We start from the raw sequence: 17,687 nt of genomic DNA on the forward strand, positions 1-17,687 counted from the left end.
ATTGTTTTTAACAGACTGGAAATTTGAAACTTCAAACAGCCCTGTTCTTCCAACCCACCACCCAACCCCTCCCCAAGTGCCCCTGGAAACTCTTATACTAAGTTTGTAGGCAGGTTCGATATTAATCTGATTGTTCAAAAACTTAGAAAAAAAAATCTCTGATCTTGCTACTAAAGAACAAAAGAAAAATCAAAGAGTTAAGTTCAATCCCAAATAGTTCACGATTCAGACCCTTGAAAGCATTTTAAGGCAAACATATTATTCAACCAGCTACTTTCGTGTTCAACATAGACTTCTATATAAAATTATTTAATATAAGAAGTGGGGTGTTTTGTTTGTTTGTTTTTTTGTTTTGTTTTGTTTTGTTTTTAGTCTAGACACTACCTGCCTTGGGGAAGAACATTTCCAGGCCAAAATACTACTTTTACATGTATTTGTGTCCTAATTGTATTTCAGTTTCAAAAGGATGTGTTGCTGAAGTCAGCAAAAGTGACTCTTATAAAAGCAACCAGGAAAACTCTTTTTTTTTTTTTTTTTTTTTTGGCTTCTCAGCCTTGATCCTGCAACAGTTACTCTGGTCCATTCTGTTCCTTTTAGGAAATGGAGTTGGATTTCATTGTCCTTTTACAACATAAAAAGTCATTTGGTTTCTGCCGTAACCCACAAGCTATGGCAGATGACCTCCCAGGAAGGGCCACAAATTACAGTGGCAGTGCTAGCAACAAATGTCTGCACAGTAGGGCTGCTGCCTCCTTACTTAACAAATGAGCATTCGTCGGGTCCCTGAAACCCCTCTCCTTTAACCCTGCCTGACCCAGGGGATGCCACCTTCCTGGCCAGTGGCTTCCAGACTCGATACTGGCTCCTTACCTGGCTGGATGTTCTCTCTGATGATGGTGACATGCTGGTCTCTGTCGGGCCGAGTGTGTTCATGCCAGAACCCAACCACATGGCCCAACTCATGTGCCACAATGCCAAACTTGTCACAGTTTTTCCCAATGGATATGGCCTGCGGGCCTCCTCCTCGACGCCCAACATAGGAACAACAGCTGGACAGTGGCAGAAATACCCAGGTCAGCCGCTCAGAGAATAGGAAGAGTCTAATGCCCTCCCCCATGCGTGTGATTGTGTGTGTGCGTGCACGTGTGTGTGTGCGCACACATGCACGCACGCGCACACACACGCTAATCTAAAAGAAATAGATATTCAGAGCTGAAAGCACGTTCATTTTCCAAGTTACCTCCCAATACAGAAATTCCCTCCAAAAATTGTTCTCCTTTTTGGTGGTCACGGATCCACTTGAGAACCCAAAGAAGATAAGGTTTCTCTTCTTGGAATAAAGCCCATACCCTCCCCAACCCTGCACCCCCAAGTCTCTCCTGCATCATCTCTGATGACGAGGAAAGGAGTCAGCTGAGTTTCTGTAAAGCATGGTACCCTTATCAGAGAAGCCTTAGAAATGACTCCCCTTCTGGGCAAAATTGCTTTTTCAAGTAACGTTTATTCCTAACATATTATTATATGTTATTCCTAATATAGAAAGGTATAAGAAAAGAAATAAACATGGCCCACAACCCCACCACCTCTATCACCCAGCTAACCTCTATCAAACATTAAAAGAAATATGTGTTCTGGGGCGCCCGGGTGGCTCAGTCAGTTAAGTGTCTGACTATTGATTTAGGCAAAGGTCACGATCTCATGGTTCGTGGGTTCGAGCCCCACGTTGGTCTCTAGGCTGACAGTGAGGAGCCTGCTTGGGATTCTGTCTCTCCCTTTCTCTCTGCCCCTACCCTGCTTGTGTGCTCTGTCTCTCTAAAAAGTAAATAAACATTTTTTAAAAGTATGTGTTCAAAAGAGTCAAGTATTAAGTCTCTCACCCCCATCTCTAATCTCTTCATCCAAAGATAACCATTGTTAACAGTTTCTTGGATATCCTTCAGAAAAATTAGATACGTATACTTTTTATTATAAAATGCACTATGTACATCATCCTTAATTTTTACCTTTTTTCCTCCTTAATGTAGAGATCTTTTTATAACAATGCATACAGACTTCCTTCATTCTTTTCAAAGCAACAAAGTACTAAATTTTCTTTAATCTGACTCCTATTAATGTACATTTGGGCTGATTCCAATTTTTATTAGTTAAACAAAGCCTTATGGGAGAGGAAGACAAAACAAACAAATAACAACAAGCAAAACAAATAAATGGTTGGACTCCTGTTTGTAGCATTGGGATTGAGAGATAAACGGGTTCATACATTTGAGATTTGATAGATACTATCAAACTGCAATCCCCAAATGTTGGGTCTACTTATATGCCCACTAATGATATATTTAAAAGCCCTATTTCCACACAACCTGGCCAACACTGGCTTTACCAGATTCTTTTTGTCAGTTGGATAGGTGAAAAATGGTATTTCAGTGTATCGAGATTGGATAGTTTTCCATGTTTTCTATGACATTTGTATTTTTTTTCTTGTGAGCTATGTGATCACCTCTTTTCCCCATCTTCTTTTGGGCTGTCCATCTTTTTACGAATGATATATAAGGACCCTTTGTGAATTAAGGAAACAAGTCTTTTGATTGTCAAATGTATTGCAAATATTTTTCTCACTTTGTTTCTCAGTTTGCTTTTTTGTTTATGTATTGTCTTGGTTTTGTCTACACCACATATAATTTTTAAATTTCAATGTATGGAATGTCTTCACTTTCCTACATCCTGCTGGGAAAGGCCATCTACCTGCCAGGATCATAAATAAAATCCACTCTTGCTTCTCTCATAATAAAATAATAAAATTTTCAAAATAATTTTTAAATCTCTTTTCATTTCTTTATTTTTCCTTTTAAAAATGTTTACTATATTTGATCCGGCTAGAATCATTTTGATGTAAGAAGTGAGGTAGGAATCCAGCTTTATTTTTTTCACAACAAGCTGTCTATCTCAGTATTAAAATATCCCAAATGACTAATCCAGCTCTCACTCATTTAAGATGCTACCTAAATTCATGTATAGGCATATGCACTTTAAACTCTTTTGTTCCGTTCCAAATGGTTTTAATTATTACTAACTTCATTTGCGTTTTAAATCCTAGATGTTTGAACAGACCATCAGACCACTCCCCATAATCCCCTCTGTACCTCCATCCCCCTGTCCCTGTGTCCTTTCTCTCTCTCTCTATGCCTCTCTCTATATATCCCTCTATTTTTCTCTTTCTTCTTATTCTCTCTCTCTCTCTCTCTCTCTCTCTATATATATATATATATCCCTCTCTCTGCCTCAGTCTCTCTCTCCCTCTCTCTGTCTCTGTCTCTCTCCTTCTCTGTTGGTTATTTCTACATGGTTGTTCCTCCAGATAAACTCTAGTGTCATTTAAGTTGTCGAAATATATATACACATATGCCCACATATACATAAATGTAGATGTCTGAATCCAAATGGCATGCTTTTATAGGTTATTTTAGGGAGTTCTGCATCTTTACAATGTTGAATATTCCCATACCAGGAAGTGGTATGCATTTCCATTTTTACTTTTTTTTTTTAAGTGTCCTTAGAGTTTTAGCATTTTCTTCTTACAGGTCTGGAGCATTCTTGCATTTTTATTAGGTTTATTCTTAGAGATATTATTTATTATGTCTCTATTAAAGTGATATTTTTCCTATTACAGAAGTGTATCAGATTGTTTCATTATAAGGAAAAGTAATTTTTTGTTTACTACTTTTGTAATGAGTCACCTTAATAGGGTCTCCTTTTGTTTCTAGTAGTTTCTCAATTGCTTTTCTGGGTTTTTAGACACGGTCATATTAACTTCAAACAATGCAAACATTGCCTTGTTCCTGCCGATACCTGTCATATGTATTTCCCTCTCTTATTTAACTATATTAGCTAGTATTTCCCAAAATATGTAGAATAATTGTGGTGATCATGAACACCTTTGCCTTGTTCCTGATTCTAACAGAAATGCTTCTAGAATTATCAGTTTAATTCAATGTGGGCTCTTGGGATACACACACACACGCGCGCACACACACACACAGGTTTAGCCATAGCTCTTTAATTTAGAATTGCAGGGCTTTTATTATCTCGACATCTTATAACATCAATCTTGAATTCTTTATGATCTAAGAGTTGTAAACAAAAAATAGAGCTTTTCATTTACTAGGTAATGCAGGCGTGTTCATTCTACTTTTTGTTATTATGTCTAGTTTCATTGCTCTGTAATCAGAGCCTATTTTAACGCTGTTTCTGCCTTTGAGAATTCATTGAGGTGTTCTTAATGCTTAATAGATGGACAATGTCTATAAATGTTCAACATGCACTTACAAAGAAAAGATGTGTTATCAGATTGCCGAATCTGATAGACCCATAGGATCAACTCTTAATTACATTTTTCCAGTCCTCAACAGATCTCTACTTATTTTTTGGTCAACTTGACATTGATCTACTTGAGTTGACAGAAATGAAATAAAGTCGCCTGCTGCTGGTGTTTCTGTCAATTTCCCCTTGAATTCCCTGGGGCTTGCTTTATGACTCTTAATGCTATGCTATTTGGTGCATAAAGATTTATGACAGTTATATTCTCACTGTAGCTTGTACTCTTTCTCATTATAAAGTGCCTCACCTTTTTTTTAAAACACTTTCTGACTTTAAAAACAAAACAAAACAGGAATGAAACAAAAAAGGCCTTGTCTATAACTAAAATTATGATCCCAATGTTCTTTTTGTTAGCATTTGCCTGTATGCCTTCTTTCCTTTTACATGTAAACCTTTCTGGGTCATTTTTCTAGTAGTCATTTCATGCATACGCCATGTAGTTGGGTTTAAGTATTTGAACCAGAACGGGGAACTTTTTCTTCCAGTGAGAGAGTATATCACACTTACATTTATTGGCATAACAGATAAGTTTAATCAAAATCCAGGCATCTTATTGTGTGTTGTGTTTTCTGGAGGAAGTCTGTAAGCCCACGGAGCCCATAAAATTACCCACAGAGTTTTGCATAAATGTATATCTGTCATGAGGAAGCCCATAGCTTCATCAGGTTCTCAGTAGGATTGCTGACCTCAAATTGGTTCAGAACCACTGCTCCATACAAAACACCCCCAATTCCTTCGATTGCTCCCCTGACAGGAGATCCAGACCCCTTGTCTTCCTAGAGTCTTCTTCTTGACCCACCTACTTTGTCACCGGATTGTGAGTTCATTGATGGCAAGGGGAGTTTCTGACAAACCCTAGATTGCTACTTATTACAGCTCCTTGGAACGATTTGGTTGTACAGAGAAAACTCAAGACTCACAAGCCATCTGTCTGCCTCTGATTCCTCTGAGACGGCCTTGCTTTCACTTACTTACCCACACGTTCTGTAACTGAACACAATAAAGCTCTCTTCATCAGTCCTTTCTATGAAGGTCACACAGGTGTGCTTCTCCCAGTGTCTCATAGCCTGCTTAAAAATGGCCCTCTGGCTTCCTGAAATGACAGGGCAAAGCTCATCACTTCACTGATAGGTCCATGCCTTCCTTCGATGCTGTAAGGCGTGCTGACTTACAACACTCGTTCCAATGATCAAAAAAACTTGTTGGGGTGACACAGGATAGAAATGCACTAGGAATAAGGATTGCTCTTGCTAAAGATATAACTTTCCTGAATCACCAGAACTCAGTAAGGGCTTGTGGATTGGAAAAGAGAGTAAAAATAGATGGTCAGAATATCCCAAGCTCCCCAACTTGTCCTGTGAAGGGAAAGTACTTAACTAAGCTTTAGAAAAATCTTACTCGGGTTATTCAATTTGGAAATTTTAGGCTTTTGAAGGAGCTCACCAGTACTGCATTCTGCAGCCTCTTTTTATTTTATATCTATAGGAGTGTATGTCCATATGCTCTAAAAAGTTTATTTTCACGCACATTCATGCTACTTTTGCATGGGCGTGCAGTGTCTTCTGGTGGATCCTTGCGCCTCATTTTCTACAAAGCCTTTGAAAACAGATGGATTTCATACTTTCTCTGAACATGTCCTCATAGTTCCTTGAACGGAAATGCGTTGAAAAGTAGAACAATAAGTAAATTGTCTGGGAGCAACAACAAAGTAGCTGTAAACTGTGGCTGATAGTTACTTGCCGTCGGTAAGTATTCTTTTAAAAAAATCTGTCAGCCTGAGATAAAGAAGACTATTTTGATTTTGCTAGAAACAATGAGAAGGATCTAGAAAAAAATAGTGGTTTGGGGAGTACAAATGATGATTAGGGGTGGGTTCTGAGTTCTAGAGTGACCTTGTTGCCAAAAGCAAACAAACAAAGCACTGGGGAGGCTCCCGTCATAGCCTGGAAGACATGGGGGTGGGGGTCAAATTGTTGTCCCTCAAAGCACACATATAGAATAAAGAGTCACCTAGCTGTCCATTTTTTTTTTTTTTTTTACATCTTGACACTTTTAGTTCAAATTGTTTATATAGCTCAAGCACTCACCAAAATAGCAATCCCACTAATTACAGAATAACAAAAACCACCACATAAAGAAAATTCTCTCTATAAAATTAGCTGATTTTGATGAAGGTTATATACATCTTTGGTCAGAAAAGCACACCAGCTCTGAAAGAACACAGGTAAGCACCAGAGACCAAAGGTGAGTAGCTGGTCAAAATTCCAACATTCAAATCCATTAGGCATGCTCCTTTTCTCCCAGTAGGACTGGGAGCTCCTGGCGGTAAAGTCTTGGCCTTTTTGTCACCAGCACCTACTTAAGTATCCGGCAAGCATCCTGGGTTACTGTCTCATGAGTGACGCTGCCAGGAGAGAGGAGGGGTGGCCCGGAGGCACTCGGTGCTCTCCGCCAGCTCCCAGGTCCCTGTCATCCACGTCTTCACCGTGCCTTTACCCATCAGTGGTTTTCAGTGGCTCTGGGACAGCTGCCTCATCAACAGCCTCCCCCAGAAGCCACAGAACCGCAGAGAGGAGGCCGACTTGTAGGTGCTGGCAGAATCGAGAGCCTGGAAGAGGCAGCTCCGTGTGGCTTTCCACTCAGGCATTTGACTAATACTGGCCACAGGCCTGCTATGGGCATAACTGTTGAATGTCTACTACTGTTCTGTTCTAGGTGTTGCAGATACAGGAATGAAAGCAAGACAAAAAAAAAAAAAAAAAAAAGATCCCTGCTCCCACAACGATTGGGCAGAGACAAAAAACAGGCAAACAAAATAAAAGTCAAAGCATTTCAGGTAATGGGAAGTACTACAAAGACTAGAAAGTGGGGTGCTGAGAGTGAGTGGCTCGGGGGAGTATTGGGGGTATCAGGGAGGCAAAGAAGGCTTTTGGGGGGACGTGCCATCTGATCTGAGGTGCCGGTGATAAGAAGAAACCATGAGAAGGTCTGGGGAAAGAATGTTCTAGGCAAACAGGGCAAGTGCAGGTGTGCTAGGGCAGCCATGAAATGGGCATGCTCCAGAAAGGAAAGGTGCCTGTGAGGCCAGCACACAGGGACTGGGGAGAAGAGAGGAGGAACAGGGTAGGACCCCGGGTGGGACAGGGGGCAAGGGCTGCCTGGAGGAGGGCCTTGGAGGCCATGGTCAAGAGTTTCAGCTTCATTTGTAGTGATGGGAAGCCACTGGCTGACATACATATTTTAAAGATAATGATACCAATAGCAAATATTACTATGTGCCAGGCACTATTCTAAGTGCTTTATCTAAATTAACTCATTTAATTCTCAAAACAACCCTATGGATTAGAAAATATTATCATCCCCATTTGCATAAGAGGGGACTGAGGCATGGAGGGGTTAAGTAACTTGCCCCAGGGTGTACTGTTGGCAGGTGCCGCAGCCCAGCCAGGGTTGGCCACTCTGGTTACCGTGTGGAGTGCTGCAGGGGTGGGGGGTCCAGATTTCTCATCCAGGCAGAACACAGGTAAGCCTTCCCGTGCAGCCGCTCACAGCTTCCTTCTGTCTGGAGGGCTTTGCTCACATACCCATTGTGCAACCTCTGCTTATATTTCAAGACCAGGGCCCTATGTCACGCCCTGCACGGAGCCTTGGGGACCAGGTGACCACCTTTGAAGACACAGCCCTACCAGAGAGTGCAGCTTCCCCAGGCTTAGTGCACAATGGAGCATTAGCAGGTAGGACTGCTGTGGTCCCAGCGTTTGCTCCATTCCACCTGGACTCTTCCTGGGAGAACACCGTCAACCTAGGGAGACAGAGCACCCAGCCTCAAAGGAGGCCTCATCTGGGACCACTGACCAGTGAAGTTCCCTCCGATGACGTAGGGGATGACCCCTCCAGGCCATATCCTCTCTGCCCTCGAGGTTGTGGCTCTTCGGACACGTGGAGAAAAGGTCTCAGCTCTGGCATTTGAGGTCCCGGGGCTCTGTAGAAGCATAGCATTTTCCTGGCCATCTGCAAGAGAGGCATGCTGCCATTTACTTTGCCTTGAATTCCTTCTGTACATTATGATTAAGACTGTATTATTCATGAATCCATAAAAAGGGGTGTGTGAAGAACCTGTGTTCTACAGGGGGTATTTGGTCTGTTGAGGGTTTTGAACCCCTGGGTGTTAGTAAGGGTGCCAGGCCTCTGAGGGAAGCAGGTCTGGCTTGTTGGAAGCCTTGAACAGGCCCTGTGGGGCAAAGGGCAGCCAGAGACCCTCAGACTCAAGCTGCCCGGACAAGGCATCCTTTGGGAAGGAGCCGAGTTAGGGGTGTGCTCTCTTCTTAGCACTGGGAACACCCGAGGAAACTATTGAACCAGTCCCCTGCCCTGATGAAATACTCATCAGTGTTGGAAAGTTTGAAAACGATTTGGCCAGTCTGACAAACAGAGTGAACCAGTCTGTGATGCTGGGAAAATAAGCTCTTTGCAAGATAACCCCCTGGAAAAAGCCTCAGAAAATCCCCAACTCCTCCCAGCCTCTTGGCACAGCTGGACCTTTCAGAGAGAAACGTGCAGAAGAAATGGAGAGTCTGTTAAGGTCCTGAGTCCAAGGTGTGGCTCCTGGAAATAGCAGAGATAGACAGGTGGGATAAAATCGCTCAAACCTATGGCAACCAAAGAGCTGACTCCACATTCATTTTCTTGGTCATTCAGACAATGTAACGTTTTGTTTTCAGGCTGCTTGCTCAGATTCCCTCATGATTCTCACTTGGAGCATTTGCTCTCTAGTTTCTGCATCGTTTCCCTAAAAATCAGCTTTTCATTTTGTTGGTCCCTTTCATTTTTTATTATTTCATTAATTTTACGTATTTTATTACTTCCTTCCATTTTCACTTATTTTATTCTGATGTTTCCTTTCTATCTTCTTCTCTTTTTTAAAAACTGGAGATATCATTCACACACCCTAATAGACACTCTTTGAAGGTACACGACTTGGTGGTTTTTTGTATATTCACAAAGTCGTGCAACCATCACCACTGCAGAACTCTACCCTTTCACCCCGCAAAAAGAAACCTACTAGCAGTCACTCCCCATTCCTACCCTCCCCCCAACACCCCGCCCAGTCCTTGGCAACCAGTAAATCCACTTTTTGTTTCTATGGATTTGCCTATTCTAGACATTGTACATAAATGGAATCATGCAGCATGTAGCATTTTGTGTCTGGCCTTCTTTCACTTAATAGGTTTTCAGGGTTCATCCGCGTTGTAGCATCGATCAGTCCCGCATTGTAACTTACGGCTGAATAATATTCTATTGCGTGGATATACCACATTTGTTTATCCGTTTCTCAGCGGGTGGGCATTTGGGTTGTTTCTACTTTTTGGCTATCACGAATAATGCTATTATGCACATTAACGTACACGTTTTTGTGTGGAAGTATGCTTTCAGTTCTTTTGGGTATATGCCAAACTCTGGAATTGTTGGGTCACACAGTAACTTTATATTTAACCCTTCGAAGAACTACCAGACTGCTTCCCCTCAGCAACATACCAGGGTTCCAGTGTTTCCACATACTTGTCAACATTTGCTATTGTCAAGCTTGCTGATTTTAGCCATCCTAACGGGTGTGGTGTGGCGTCTCATTATGGCTTTGATGTGTGTTTCCCTAATGACTAATGATGCCGAACAGCTCTTCATGTTCTTATCAGTCGTTTGCATATCTCCTTTGAAGAAAAGTCTTTTCAAATCCTGTGTCTATGTCTTAATTGGATTGTCTTTTTACAGTGTTATAATTATTCTTTATATATTCTGGATACCAGACCCTCATCAGACATATGACTGATAAATATTTTCTGTAGGTTGTCTTTTCACTTTTACGATAGTGTCCTTTGAAGCATGAAAGTTTTAAATTTTGATGAAGTCCAAGGCATCCATATTTTTTCTTTTGTTTCTTATGCTTTTTGGGCCATATCTGAGAAATTACAGCCTAATCTAACCTCACTAAGATTCATATCTATGTTATATCTATTTACACCTACATTTCTACAGTTTTGGTGCTTATATTTAAGTCTTTAATCATTTTGAGTTAATTTTTGTATATGGTCTGGGGTAAGGGTCCAATTTTATTCTTCTGCATGTGGATATCCAGTTTTTCCGGCACAATTTGTTGAAAAAATTAGTTTTTCCCCTACAGAACTGTCTTGGCACTCTCCTAACAAATCAGTTGATCATCCTTTTCTGGCTTCTTTAGGTGAGTGTTTGGCACATAATTTTCAATCCTTCTTACATTCTAATACTAACATTTTAAGGCTAAGATTTCTCTGAGTTCCCCTTTACCTGAATTCTATCATTTGACATGCACATTTCAATATCAGACATTGATATATTCTGTTAGCTCCATTTAGACTTTCTTTTTGATCTTTGACTTATTTAGAAGTGTGACTTTTAACTTCTAAACATCTGTTTCTCTGTGGGTGTTATTCATGTCTAACATTACTTTGTGTTCTAAGAACCCATTCTCCAAGGCAGGCGCGGGGTGGGCAGCAAACTTTTTTCTGTAAAAGGCCAACAGTAAATATTTTAAGTTTTGTGGTTAATATATTCTCTGTTGCAACTATCCAGTTATGCCACTGTAGTGTGAAAGCAGCCATAGACAATATGTAAATGAATGAGTATGGCTCTGTTCCAATAGCAGTTTATTTGCAAAAACAGATGGCAGGCTGGATTTGGCCTCCTGGCCATAGATGACTAGTCCATGCTCCAAGGTATCAATTCTTTGGTATTTTGACTCTTCCTTTGTAGCCCAGTATGTGATTGATTTTTATAAATGTTCCATATGTCCTTGGGATAATGCGCATCAATTTCCATAATTGATAGTTAAGGGGTGCTACATATGTTGTTAACACATTCTGTTTACAAATATTTTGGCTCCTCGGTGTATCAGTTACCAAGAAAAGTGCTTTAAGCATCCCTGACAACTAAGATTGTGAATTGTCATTTTCTCTTTTATTCTTAACTTCTGCTTTATATTGTTCAAGGCTACGCTTTTTAATACAAGTAAAATATTGTTAAAGGCTCCTGGTGAATTATTTATTTCATCATTAATGACCCTCTTTATCTGTAATAATGTTCATCCATAACAAAGATTCTTTTGGCCGATATTGATATTACAGTATCAGTTTTATTTTGATTAGTGTTTGCCTCATATAGCTTTTCTCCACTCATTTATTTTTGATCTGTGTAATTATGCTTTTTTTTAAATGAGTCATTCAACAGGCGTTATTCTGTGAATAAATTACATTTCCCACAACAAACAATAAAATAAATTTTGCAATGGTCATAATACTGAGGTTCTATTTTTTTATTGTATATGAAATAGTTTTTATAAATTGAAACTTTTATTGAGATACTTGTAGATTCACATGCAGTTATAAGAAATAATAGAGACAGATTTTGTATATCCTGTGTAACTCCATTTCCACTGGTAGTAACATTTTATGAAACTACAGTACAGTATCACAACTCGAATATGGACATTAATGTAATCCACTGATCTCAGTCTGATTTCTCCAGCATCACATATAGTTGTGTGTGTGTGTGTGTGTGTGTGTGTAGTTGCACGGCATTTATCACATGTATAGGTTTGTGTATCCATCAAGATACTAAACAGCTGCATTACCCTAAGGATCCCTCATGTTGACATTGTATAATCTTATTTCCCTGCCCCTCTCCTATCATCCATCCCTAAACTCTCAACTCTAATCTGTTCCCCATTTAGAAAATTTTGTCATTTGAAGAATATTATATAAGTGGAATTTTACAGTACATAACTTTGGGAATTGGCTTTTCTCGCTCAGCATAATTCTTTGGAGATTCATCTGAGTTGTTTTATGTATCAATAGTCTCCTTTTATTGCTGAGCAGTAGTCCATGGTATGCATGCACCACAGTTTGTTTAACCATGCACCTGGTAAAAAGCATCTGGGTGGTTTCTTGACATTACAAATAAAGCCATTATGAACATTCATATACAAGTGTTTGTGTGAAGATAAGTTTTTATTTCTCTGAGATAAATACCTAAGAGAGGAATTGTTGGGTTATATGGTGTGTGAGTTGATTTCTGGGTTCTCTATGTTGTTCCATTGATCTCGGTGTTTATCCCTCTGCTAATATGACATTGTCTTGCTTAGTGTAGTTATACAGTAAGCCTTAGAATCTGGTAGAGTGATTACTCCCATTTTTAGGCTTCTTTTCCATGATTGTTCTAGTTATGTTTTCATATAAATTTTATGTCTGCCCATATGGATTTTAGAACAAGTTTGTCTGTGTCTAAAAAAACCAAAAACCAACCCAAACCAACAAACAAAAACAAAAAACATGCTGGGATTTTGATAGGAATTACATTAAACCTGTAGATAATTTGGAGATAATTGGCATCTTTACCATATTCAGTCTTCCAACCCATGGACATAGTATGTCTCTCCATTTACGTAGGTCTTTCTTGGTTTCTTTCATCAGCCTTGTGTAATTTTAGTATACAGTCATTGTACATGTTTTTTGAAAGTGTATATCTAGGATGGAGTGCCTGGGTGGCTCAGTCAGTTAAGCATCTGACTCTTGATTTTGGCTCAGGTCATGGTCTCACGGTTTCGTGAGTTTGAGCCCCATGTCAGACTCTGTGCTGGCAGCACGAAGCTTGGTTGGGATTCTCTCTCTCCCTCCTTCTCTCTCTGCCTCTCCCCCACTCGCACTGTCTCTGTCTTTCTCAAGACAAATAAATAAAACTTTTAAAAAGTGTATATCTAGGTATTTCATTTTCTTTGAGTGCTTACAAATGGTATTGTGTTTTAAATTTTGATTTCTGCATGATTATTCTTAGTATATAGAAATGTAGGGGCACCTGGGTGGGTCAGTCAGTTAAGTGTCTGACTTCAGCTCAGGTCATGATCTCACTGCTTGTGAGTAGGAGCCCCGCATTGAGCTCTGTGCCGACAGCTCAGAGCCTGGAGCCTGCTTTGGATTTGTGTCTCTGTCTCTCTATGCCCCTCCCCCACTTGCTCGCTCGTGCGTGCGCGTGCGCGTGCTCGCTCTAAAAAAAAAATAAACATTAAAAAATATAAGCAATTTGGGGGTTTTGGCCTTGTGTCTGCCATCTTGCTAAATTTGCTTATTAGTTCTAGGATTTGTTTTTTGTTTTTAGATTCCTTCGGATCTTCTACACGCACAAACGAGTCATTTGGAAATAGAAACAGTTTTATTTCTTCCTTTCCAATTTGCATGCCTTTAATTATTTTTCTTGCCTCACTGCAGTGTCTATAACTTCCAGAACTATGTTGAATAAGAGCATGAAAGCAGACATCCTTGCCTTGTTCCTGGTTTTAGAGGAAGTATTTAGTCTTTTACTTTAAGATATAAGCTGTAAGGTTTTGGCAGATGCTTTTTATCAAGTTAATTTCTCTCTATTCCTAACTTGCTGTGTTTTTATTGTAAATGTCAGATTTTGTTAAATGCTTTTTCTGTATTCGTTGATATGATCATGGGATTTTTCTTTTTTAGCTTGTTGATATGGTAAGGTTACATTGGTTGATTTTCAAATATTGAACCTTGCATGCCTGGATTAATTTCATTTGATTATGGTGTATAATTATTTTTTATACATTGATGGTTTTGATTTATTAATATTTTGTTGAGGATTTTTGCATATAAGTGTAATTAGATTTTAGTTATGTCTGTTATAAACATCAAATAGCTACATTTTTTTTCTTATTGCTCAATCTAAGAATCTCTCTTTTTTTTTTTTAAATTTTTTTTTTTTAACGTTTATTTATTTTTGAGACAGAGAGGCAGAGCATGAACAGGGGAGGGGCAGAGAGAGAGGGAGACACAGAATCCGAAGCAGGCTCTAGGCTCCGAGCTGTCAGCACAGAGCCCGACGCGGGGCTTGAACTCACAGACCGTGAGATCATGACCTGAGCCGAAGTCGGACGCTTAACCGACCGAGCCACCCAGGCGCCCCTAAGAATCTCTCTTTTAACAGGTGAATTAGACTTATTTTATAACTGATATACCTGGGCTGATTTCCTTCTCTCTGTGTGTGGTCACTATCTGCTATCTTTTTCTTTGCTTCTTTTTATTTCTCCTTTATTGCTTTCTATAGGATTAAGATATTTTTCTATATTTACTTTTTATTTCCATTGTCTCCTTTCTATTTTAGTATTGACTTTTATTTTTAACATTCATACTGGACTTAACAAAGTACAAAGAATTAGTGAACTATAAGGTAGATCTGAAGAAATCAGAATCTCCATTCTCATTCTGAGAATACGAGGATCTTAAAGTATTTTAATTTGTAAACAGAACTTCCAATTTTTCATGTTATTGTTTACTTGCTTTTAAGACCCCAAATTAGTCACTATTACCAGTGATATGGTTGTTTGCAATGCAGATTTATATCTGCCTTCATATACACCATTTCTGTGCTTACTGCTACTTCTCACATCTCAAATCTTCCTCGTGGAAATGCATCTTTTATTATTCTCTCATGATGATCATACACTCTCTCAGTTTATTTTATCTTCAGTCTATTTCACCTTCAATCAATTTATTTTATCTGCACCCCGGAAACTAAGTTTAGCTGGGAAAGTACAGAATTCTAAGCTGAGAGATATTTTTCTTTCAGCACTTCAAAGATAGCATTCCAATGTCTTTTGGTCTTTATTGTTACCAACAGAAGGTATCCTTATAGTTTAATGGTCATTCCGTCACCTATCATTGTGCCTTAGGTAATCACAGGCAGCAATGTGGCAAGTGGAAGTTTGCTATTCATTTCCCATAGTGTCTTCAGTAAGTCTCTTAATTTTCTTCTGCTGCCAACTCTCTTGTGGAGAATGGGCAGAAATAATTCTCTATTTGGGACCAACACTAAGACATACCTATCTAGTAGCTTCCTAATCTGCCTGTTTTTTCCCCCCTCCCTACTATAGTTTCAAATTCTTCTGTTGGTTCTTTAGACACGTTACATATACTTATTTAATCTCCTTCAGACTGTTCTATTATTTCTGTGTCATTGGGTACTAATTCACCAATTTATTATCTCTGCTGATTCTCCTTCATAGATTAACTCTTTGTGTATCTAATGTTTTTATTTAAAGTTCACTTTTAGGGGAGATCATTTCTATCTGAAGGAGCCCTCGATGCCATCAACTATGAATGTGACCCTATTTTTCATTTTTTCAGGGCTGTTGGGATTCTAGGGTCCTAGATCAATTTTTAAGTTAATTTCTAAGTTTAGGGTTTCCATATTTAGGAAATGTAATTTGAGAACTTACACCTGTAGAGGGAACAAGCTTTCAGATTCAGTTGCTCATAGAAGATTTTTTTTTCTTTTTTTTAGCCACACTTAGAGCCTAGGAAAGATAGCAAGATTTCTTGCCACTCCTCTTAGCCACTGGGCAGAATTTTCTATTCTCTCTCTCTTTTTTAGTGAATATGAAGCCCTTTGACAGTGCTCATTTTATGCAAGATCTTAGTATTCACTTTCTGCTTCACATGGGACCAAGCCCACATCTCCTTTATTTATAGGCCCCTTGTTCCCCAAATCCTAGCCCAGTTTGAATGCCCTCTGCGAAGTCTTACCACCATCTGAGGCTTAATTTTATGGGTTTGTGTTCCCTATTTCTTCTGATCATGGAAATTTCCCTTTCTATCCTTTGATCTTAACTGTGTATCTTTTATTCAGGAGGGTGGAAAGGTTTACATACTATTTTTAGCAGTTCTGTATTTGTATAGGGGTTCCTACTAATTCAGTTAGTCATATAAACAAGAAGGTTGGCATATAATACATTTTTAAACCTAAAAATAATTGTTTTACTGGTAGAATTTCTAGATCAGAAGTCACACACTTGCAGCTCTTGGGATAAACCCATCCCGCAGATGTGCTTTGCTTGGCTTGGACACTCTTGGCCCACACTGTTTTTTGTTTTTTTTGTTTAATATCACTTCAGAAGCCAACTTTTAAAAATCAAGGGATTTCACATAAGAATACAGATTTTCATGAAAAACAGAAGGATGTGGCAACACTGGGTCCATGTCCCCTCATTTATAACCCACTCGAGTTCTGCAGTACCCGCTCACCATAGCCAAGACATGTTTTCCTGGTTGTCAGAACCTCTCCCCGCCTTTCTTTGGTCCCGTCTAGCCCACTTCACCCATTGACATTACCTGCGAGGCCTCTGCAGATACTCTAATCGGCTATCCCAACCCTCGACTACAAATCGCAGCTAAGTGCCTTCAAATTGAGTTGTCCCCACAGGCAGGAACTGTGGCTGGCTTGTCCACCACTCTATTCACACCCAGCACAGTGCCTGGTTGGTGGTAAACAGTCAGGTGCTTTTGTGTTTTGAATGAATGAATTGGATGAGTTATTCTAAAAATAAACAGCCCTACGGTCCAAACAATTCTGCGGCGGAAACCCCTCCAAAATGTCGGCAGCCCTAACGCCCTTAACGTTTAAATCCTGAGAATCATCGCGTCTTAAGTAATCACAGGCAGCGATGTAGCAAGTGGAAGTTTGTTATTCATTTCCCGTAGGGTTTTCAACAAGTCTCTTAATTTTCTTCTGCCGCCAAGTCTCCTTTGCAGAATGGGCAGAAATAGCTCTCTATTTGAGGGACCAGCACTACGACATCCCATGTTTCTCAGACAAGCTGTGCTATATATACATGTGACCTCGTATTGCTAGGGCCGGTATGCAGCCGAGTCAGCATGGGAAAATCTTAAGTGCACCTGGAAAGAGACTGGGGTGTAATTTCCAGAGATGGGTTATTGAATGACAGCTTCCCCCCTCGGTCCAGTGAGAAATTTAATTTGCCGAGGACTCAACACAGGAAGCATTTGCCGATTAAAAATATGTCTAAACAGATGTTCTGCTTAGCCTGGAAGAAGGATCTTAATGCAACTGTCATTATTGGATTTTCTTGGATTACTACTATCTGGAATTGGAGTCCACATAGAAGGATGTAATTATTTATTATGGCCAAGAGTCCTACATTTGAAGAGAAGCTCAGGGGCATCTGAAAGGATTTAACACACTGGGGGTTGGGGTGGGCTGGGGGATAAAGTCCATTTAAATTATCTGGCTCTGGGAGTGGACCCTATTCTCTCTGAAAAAGCACCGCGGCCACAGCCATTCAATGTTCCATCTCCAGAAGAAGGCACAGGTGTGCCATAAACAGAACCAGGCCTGACCCAGCCTTCTCAAGAGAGGAACTAGGAATTTTCGATTTTTTAACTGGTCACCCCCACACTGGACGCAACCATCCCGACAGCCAA

The 17,687-nt window shown here is 39.8% G+C and overlaps 1 protein-coding gene across 1 annotated transcript in view; it reads right to left on the bottom strand.

Annotated features, from left to right (window-relative positions):
• Window positions 1-17,687, bottom strand: part of TLL2 (tolloid like 2) — a 121,498-nt gene that overhangs the window by 45,988 nt on the left and 57,823 nt on the right. The window contains exons 4-6 of the mRNA XM_019458966.2: window positions 8,230-8,385; window positions 5,350-5,467; window positions 871-1,049 (exon numbers count right to left, since the gene is read on the bottom strand). Coding sequence (XP_019314511.2) covers window positions 871-1,049; window positions 5,350-5,467; window positions 8,230-8,385 — 453 coding nt within the window. The remainder of the gene's footprint in view (window positions 1-870; window positions 1,050-5,349; window positions 5,468-8,229; window positions 8,386-17,687) is intronic.

The sequence above is a fragment of the Panthera pardus genome, unplaced genomic scaffold, assembly GCF_024362965.1.
Source record: "Panthera pardus isolate Hobbes unplaced genomic scaffold, ASM2436296v1 HiC_scaffold_22, whole genome shotgun sequence".
Taxonomy (NCBI): Eukaryota; Metazoa; Chordata; class Mammalia; order Carnivora; family Felidae; genus Panthera; species Panthera pardus.